This window comes from Vitis vinifera, chromosome 12 (genome assembly GCF_030704535.1).
Source record: "Vitis vinifera cultivar Pinot Noir 40024 chromosome 12, ASM3070453v1".
Classification (NCBI taxonomy): Eukaryota; Viridiplantae; Streptophyta; class Magnoliopsida; order Vitales; family Vitaceae; genus Vitis; species Vitis vinifera.
Genome location: NC_081816.1, coordinates 2,304,823 through 2,313,376, shown reverse-complemented (window position 1 = coordinate 2,313,376; position 8,554 = coordinate 2,304,823). Strand labels below are relative to the sequence as shown.

Sequence of the window (8,554 nt, the reverse complement as noted above, 5' to 3'; positions counted from 1 at the left end):
ACCTATTCTCGAGTTTGTTGACATTGAACTTGATAGTAATTAAGTTTAGGTTTTATCTGAAGATTATGGACTTAACCACCTTCGAGTTTGTATGTGAAACAAATTGACAATAGTTAAACTCACGTTAAAATATAAACTATAGACATAACTTTTTATGAGTATATACAAAATCAACTTCCATATTAAATATGATAACTTTGGAATAGACTTGGACTTAACATCTTTCAAGGTTGTTGACAATCAACTTGATAGTAGTTAAGTTTAGGTTCTATCTAAAGGCTATGAACTTAACTACCATTCAAATTTTTATATGAAAAAACTTGACAATAGTTAAGTTCAAGTTAAAATGTCAATTGTGGAGATAAATTCCCATAAGTATGTGCAAAAATAAGTCCATATTAAATATGATAACTTTAAAATAAACTTAGACTTAACATTTTTCAAGTTTGTTCATAGGTAACTTGATAGTAGTTACGTTTAGGTTTTATGTGAAGACTATGGACTTAATTACTTTCAAGTTTGTACACAAAACAACTTGACAATAGTTAAGTGTAGGTTAAAATATTAATTGTGGACATAACTTCTTATGAATCCATACAAAATCAACTTGATAATCGTTAAGTCCATATTAAATTTGATAACTTTACAATACACTTGAACTTAACTTTTTTTTCAAGTTTGTTCATACTGAACTTGATGGACACAATTTCTTACAAGTATGTTCACAATTAATTTGTTGCTTGAAAAATCCATGCATGGTGATATTATTGATAAGTTTATACTAACCTTATCATTCAATTAGAAACCTATAACCATGAAGCTAAATTTAAATTTATATTGACATATATCAAAACTTCTAACTACATAAAAAACAAATTACATGTTTTGAATACAAAAATGTTAATGTTGATATAAAGTTAAAATTAGTCAACATTTATAACCAAACATCAAGTTTTATGAAGTAATTTTGTTGAATGACCACTCTGCTCATGGGGAAGAGAATGTGATACCATCAACCTCATAGCCATCAATATATCATAATAGTATACTTGCTACAACTTTTTAAATTTAGTAGTAATTTTTAAAATCAAAATATTATTCACTACATAATATTAGGTAGCATTTCATGCAGATGTTAATTTATTTTAATTATTATTATTATTATTATTATTATTATTATTATTATTATTATTGTTATTGTGTTTTCCATAGATACGGATGAGAATGAAGTTCATCCGAGTGCTATCATTCCATACCACAATGGGCCTCCTCCATTATGAACGTATGGGCTATATTGACGTCCTACCACCCTACAATCTCCATATATGGTAGAGTCATCCATCAAACTTTTAGCGTCTTCATTTCTAACAAAGCAAGTTTTCACGTATGTACTAAATGATGCACGTGACGAGAGGCAATGTTCAACTTTATTTAGTGCAAGCATGTATAATTAATGGACAACATAAATATTTAGTTTGAAATTATAACATCGTAAGTCTTTGTATGTAACAAAATTCTATCTTCCATGTATGATTTCTTTCTTGATTCAATTTTATATTCTTGAGCTCTCCTCATTTTTATTTTGTATTTTTATTTTTTTGTGTAGGAAAAATATATGTGCATACAATTTGATTTTCAAAAGAATAGGACCAAAACAACTTTACAACCTATATTCTAGTTGCTTGGAGAGTGCATGACCTGAAATTTTCTAAACCTTTCATGACTTCTAACATATGTAATTGACCCAAAAAAAATTTAGACCTTCCATCATGGTTTTAAAAACCGGATCGGACCAACAGGTCCGATCCGGTCAATTATGCCGAAAAGTAGTCGAACCAGAATTGAATTGGTTGAACTGACAGTCCGATTAGCAAACTAGATTATTCCTTTCGAACTGTCCAGTTCAACCAATTTTTATTTTTATTTTTTCCCAACACCCTTCTCTCGTCAGCAAAACCCCCTCCCCACATTCTTCTCTTTTTGGCTGCCCTTCTCATCCCTTCTAGAACTTTATTTATTTTTTACCTCATCTTATTATTATTTATTTTCTTTTATATTTATTTTTTTACTTTATGATTTTAATTTAAATTAATGAAAACATTGCAATTTTAAGTAAATTTTTTATTTTAAATTTTTTTTTTATTTAAAAATAAATTTTTTAAATTTCAAATTTAAATAGACGATGGGCTAGGAGAATCCCAACCCAACGAGCCAAGGCAACCCACCTAGCCCACATAGTTTTCTCTATATGTGTTGGAGGTCATCATTTTTAAATAGACCTTTTTTGTCTTTCAAAATACATATGTGGACAACCTTTTACAGTACTTTAAAATTTTCACATAACCATGCATGCTCAATCCAGGCTCGAACCCGAGCCCTACTAGGGATGCCAAGGGCCATTGAACTACAACTTCATTATTATTAAATTGTATATCAAAAATACATACATATATATATATATATATATATATATATATATATATATATATATATATACTTTATATTATAAATAAAATAAAATCATTATAAATAAAAAAAAACTTATCCAAATATCATTCTTTGTATACATATTCAATAAAAAATTCAATACATACATGTGTTATTACTTATTTTATCATTTGTTAAAGTTTTTTTCAACAATATCATGAGTTTTTATCAATTTTCGTTTCATCGATATTTCATGTCAAAATATTCAACGATATTTTCTAATATATCTCGATATATTCATAAAATCAAGTTACCAATACATCCATTGAACCTAATAGTTTCATTCTTGATTATGAGGCAATTGCAGCTATAAGAGGTTATTAGTCAAAGTTGTAGCAATCACTCCAACCAAAAGTCTCTTTTTATTTGGAAACCCTTTGTCACAGGTTCAAACACGGGTTTAAGTTGATTACCGCTATAGTCCTTTCACCTGTATTCACAATGTTGCATGTGATTGTAATTATAATTAACATTTATTTGCGCTACTTATGGTGATGCCTAATCGTGGTTTTCTTTGTCTATGACCATAACCTATGGTCATGGTCTTTCGGCCTTTAGCCACGGTCAAGTCAACTACAGCTAGTGACCTAAAACTAATGCTATACAACTAATTTAAAGTTCTTTTTAAAATAAAATTTTAAATATTTTTAAATATCTAATTATAAAAACCAATTATAAGTTTTCGAATAACTTCCCACAACACTTTAAATAATTTTATATGTTATCACAAAACAATTGTAAATCAACATACATTTCGCACCAAAAAAAAAATGATAATAAAATAAAATCCAATCTTTAAGACTTTATATCCATTGATAAACCCTATGAAACATCTCAACCATATCATAAAAAACAAAGAAAGTGGCATTTTCATTATTCCATTATAATTTGTGGGCAACTTTATAAAAAAACTAATTTCCAACCCCATTGAATTGACAAAATATGAAAATGGAAATCTTTATTGTACCCTCAATGGTGCCAGCCAGCACATTGCATTGACCTATTGACTTAGCCTCTTCTATCCTTCTTTTTTCACTATGAAAATGGAGAAAAATGACAATTAAAAAAGGCATGCTATGACTTTGAAACTCCATGGCTGCATTCAGACCTATGGAAAGACAGCTTCTTTATTGGTGGGCCAACTCAGGACTCATTGGAATCCCCATTTTCTTTTTCTTTTGCTTAAAATATTTTTCTTTTCCCCTTTTTTTTTCCATCCTTTTGGCCCACAATTAAATTTCCTTTATACTATATAATTAGATGGAGATAGTGACCATATCATAGTGGTAGTGTCGGCACATTTTCTCACATTTATTTCTGAATTATTAAAAATAAAATAAGAATAAAACCATATTTATATTTGATTAATTTGGATTATTTTCTCATGCATATTTCATAATCCCAGAGATAGTGACTAAGATATGGTGACAGCCTCTTCATAGTGACTAACTCATATGAGGGCATTAGAATGAAATGTTTATAATGCATAGGGGTCTGGCCCATTCCATCTGTATTTGGACACAAAATCATTCAATCATTCAGCTCTTTCTCATAAAGATAATTGTACAATTTTCTATTCAAAGAATGTTGGGTCTCAATTGTCACATAAAATCATTAATTAGATTTTTGCCCCAAAATCAATCAATAATTTTTTGGGTTATTTGATTAAAAGGGTCATTAGAAACCCAGATTTTAAAATCGAACACTTTATTTTGACAAAAACATATTTATTATTTTCTTGTAAAAACAACATTTTCTTTTTAAATATATGAAATAATTAAAAATATTTATATAAAAAATGGGTTACTCTTTAAACAAAAATATGAAAATAGATGAATTCACAAATATAGAAAATATTTCATCCATTTTAACCGATTATTTCTAATTTTTTTCTTCATAATTCATAAATATGATTATATATGTATAATCATACTAAATGGGACGTTTCCACAAAAATCGGATAGTAAAACCAATCAATTTGTATCAAATGTATAATTTAAATTCCATGGTTTTATGCGTAGGTTTTGATCACTTGTATGACAAATGATATTCATTTATTTACATCTTATCTCCGATAACTTCATCTCATTCATTTATATCATAATTCTATTTTTGTCTACATTTATTCAACAATATAAATTTTATTATATATTTTTAATGACCAAAATTCAAATCATTACTTGTAAGGATTTCATGCTGTATATATTAAAAAGGGGATCAAAGTGAAAAGACTTGGAGATGGGAGTCTTCCACTAGACAAAAGAGCAAATGGGAGAGACTATTTGCCTTATGATAACATGAAACATATGTTATCCACAAAATCCACATAAATAAAATAAAATAATAATAATAATAAAATAAAAAAAAACAGAAAATGTCACAGGGACAGTCCACCAACTCCAAAGCCAAAACACATTTTCTTTCTCAAGTAAACCTCCATGTCTATATCTTTAAGACTCTCTCAAGATCAACCACCACCACACTCCACGCCACCGCAGAACCCAACAAATACTGCAACAACACTCCTACAGTAAGACATCTCCATAAACTCTCTGGTTCTTTCTCGAGTTTATACCATGAATTCACTGTTTCTGAACCTTGTAAACTTGTAGCATAATCTGTGTCTCTTTCTTTAATTTGTACAATGCTTGTCTTTCTTTGCTACATAATATCATTTGTAAATTGCTGAATCGGGAAATTATAGAGAAAACTTGAATTGTGATCACATACAAAGAAGAAGAAAAAGAAGACCCATGAGTAGTTTAAGCAAAAAAGTGGTGATTTGAGGAGAAAACTTGACTCAGAGGGGAGAAGAAGACGACGACCCACAAGTAGTTTACGAAACCATGGGTGGTACCCTTTAAAACTCATAGGTTTCATTTCAATATCAATATATGGCTACACCCACCATGTTCTCATCCCTGAGGAGGAGAATATCACCTTCTTTGGAAGCTTTCTTGGCTCCCAGTCAAGTCAATGAGTCCACGATTCTCCAGACACTAACAATCTGCTCCAAAGAACTTGTTTTGTCTTTCTCCGATACATTTGTTCCTTGTCATCGGAAAAATTTCCAATCCTTAATCCGGAAGATTGATATCTTTGTTTCGCTCTTTGAGCATTTCAATGATTTGGGGTCTGGCTGTTTTTTCTTCACTGCAATTCTATGCTTTAAGGAGATGTATGTTATGTTGTCTCGAACAAAGATGTTATTGGATTATTGCTCGCAATCGAGCAGGTTATGGCTTTTACTTCAGAATTCAACAATTTCCACTCATTTTCTTGACCTGAACAAGGATATTTTGACGTTTTTAGATGTATTTCCTTGCGAAGAAATAGAGTTGTGTCAGGATGTTAAGGAATTAATGGAGCTTTTGAAGAAGCAATTGAAAAGAGAGAAATTGTTCATTGATCAGCATGATGAGGCAATGAGGGTTCAGTTGTATAATTTTCTCCATGAATTTGAGGTAGGAGGGATACCGGATAAAGCAGAGCTTCAAATGTTTTTTGTGGAAGGATTGGGGATTCGGGATGAGAAGAGTTGTAGAAGTGAGATTGAGTTTCTTGAGGAGTTGATTTATAATCATGAGAATGATGTCGAACCCACTTCATCAGTGATTAAGGGTGCTGTTGCGCTCACCCGATATTGTAGTTTCTTGATTTTTGGGTTTGGTGGAGATGACGACACAATGTGTTTGGAAAATTGTAAGAAAGAAAGGAAGGGTGTGGCTTCTCAAGAGACCATGGAGACATTAGGAACAGTTCCAAAGGACTTTTGTTGCCCAATTTCATTGGATTTGATGCAAGACCCTGTGATTGTATCCACTGGGCACACCTATGATCGATATTCAATAACTCAGTGGATGGAAGAAGGTAACTATAGCTGCCCGCAAACTGGGCAGATGCTTGCCCACACCCGCATTGTCCCAAATATAGCTCTTCGAAGATTAATTTCTGAGTGGTGCATCGCTCATGGAATATCCTTTGACCCAATAGAAACTGGAGATCAAAGCACGGGGACTATTTCAGTGGCTCTGCCTACCAGGGCTGTGATTGAAGTTAATAGAGCCACTGCTAAGATTCTAGTGGAGCAGCTATCTTGTGGGTCAGATGGTGCAAAGATCATTGCTGCACATGAGCTGCGGTTGCTAGCAAAAACTAGAAGAGAGAGCCGTGTTTGTATTGCACAAGCAGGGGCAATCCCACTCCTTCAAAGGCTACTGTCATCTCCTAATCCAGCTGCACAAGAGAATGCTGTGACAGCAATACTGAATTTATCCCTTTATGAAGATAATAAAAGCCTTATTGTGGAGGAACCAGGGTGTTTGTCTTTGATTGTTGAAGTACTTAGATTTGGGCACACAGAAGAGTCAAGGGAAAACGCTGCGGCAACACTGTTTAGCCTTTCTGTAGTTCATGACTACAAGAAGAGAATTACAGATGAAAATGGGGCTATCTCAGCACTGGCAGAGTTACTGAAGGAGGGAACTCAGAGAGGGAAGAAGGATGCTGTAACTGCACTCTTTAATTTGTCCACCCATATGGATAATTGCAGCAGAATGATAGAGGCAGGGGCTATTACGGCTCTGGTGGATGCAATGGAGACAGAAGGGGTAGCAGAGGAGGCATTGGGTGTGTTAGGCATGCTGGTCCGACAGCCAATAGGAGCCCAAGCAGTCAACAAGGAGGAAAGGGCAGTGCCAAGATTGATCAAAATGATGAGGCATGGGACCTCAAGGGGGAAGGAGAATGCTGTGTCAGCAATACTTGAGTTGTGTCGAAATGGTGGACCATCTATAATCCAGAAAGTTGCTAAGGTGCCTGCGTTTTCCAGCTTGCTCCACATTCTGCTGTACACAGGCACGAAGAGGGCAAGGAGGAAGGCAGCATCACTTGCTAGAGTTTGCCAGAAGTATGAGGCAGTTGCCTTGCCTTATGGGTTGTGGGGAGTAGGATATACATTCAGCAGTAACTCATCAGCAAATCTGGGCTCAAGTTTCACTAGTGATGTTTCAGTGTCAATGTCCATATCTGTGCCCGTTCTATGGGGGTAACTGCCTCCACTATTATCTGTCTTTTTTTTTTCCTTTTTGTTGGCCATGCTCTCATCTTCCTTCTCTGATATGCTGAGATAATATTCATAAGAAACAAAAAAGGGAAAAGAAAAGAAAAAAATAATAACAATACAAAGTAAGCAATACAAGTGTCTGCTTGTTAGACAAGTATAGTGCTTGTTTACTTTTAAGTTGTTTGCTCCTCTTTACCATGAGTGGCTGTCTGGCAAATGGTTTCTGTTTCAAATATTCCATTGTATAATCTGATACAGTGGTCAGCTTTGTTTATATATGCATAAGAGTTGTTTATTAATGATAGACCTGAGAACTACAAAGCATTTTGTTTGGGAAAATTGTAAACCTTATGGTTATGTTTGGTTCCCAGAAGGAAAGAAAAAAAAATGCTAAGGAAAATGTTTTTCTCGTATTTGGTTGTATTATGGAATATACAAAAAAAAAAAAAAATGAATATAGTTAGAATTAGTTAAAAACTTATGCATTTTCAAATTATTTAATCTTTATATCGAAGAGTTAGAATGAGTGAAATGAGTTTAAAGTAGCATATAAAAATAATTTATTAACTTTATCTTTATTTTTTATTTTCTTTCCCTTGCATTTTTCCTCGAGTGATCCGAGAACCTAACATAGCTTGTATAAATCTCGTTATCTTGCTCTGCATAACCTGACTACGCTTGCCATTGTTGATTTTTAGTGAATCACAACTTTGGATCACCAATAGCTTCCAATTTGAGAAGGCATTGCTAGAATAAGATCATCTAATTGCAAGACTGTTCATATTCAATTGTTCATGGTTTGCTTCATAGAAGTTACTTGTGGTGGTTGGTTGTGTGATATTGAGTTTAAGAAGTTGTATCTAGTTGGTTTCTGGTACGTTATTTAAGGATCTTGTAAGCTTAAAAAAGTTGATATATTAGGTAATACCTAATTCATCATTACTGTTCTTGTAATGAGGGCATGTACAAGTTGTGATATAGACTGCTTTGTCCTTAAATTTT

General features: G+C 32.7%; 1 protein-coding gene across 1 annotated transcript; it reads left to right on the top strand.

Annotated features, from left to right (window-relative positions):
• Window positions 1-5,015: 5,015 nt before the first annotated feature.
• On the top strand, window positions 5,016-7,851 carry LOC100853483 (U-box domain-containing protein 17). Its single transcript, XM_059741177.1, has one exon. The coding sequence runs from the start codon at window positions 5,382-5,384 to the stop codon at window positions 7,536-7,538; it is 2,157 nt and encodes a 718-aa protein (XP_059597160.1). The 5' UTR covers window positions 5,016-5,381; the 3' UTR covers window positions 7,539-7,851.
• The last annotated feature ends 703 nt before the right edge of the window (window positions 7,852-8,554 follow it).

What these genes read in the sequence shown, in the direction of transcription:
- LOC100853483 (XM_059741177.1), top strand. Translation starts at nt 5,382, where the DNA reads ATGGCTACACCCACCATGTTCTCATCCCTGAGGAGGAGAATATCACCT.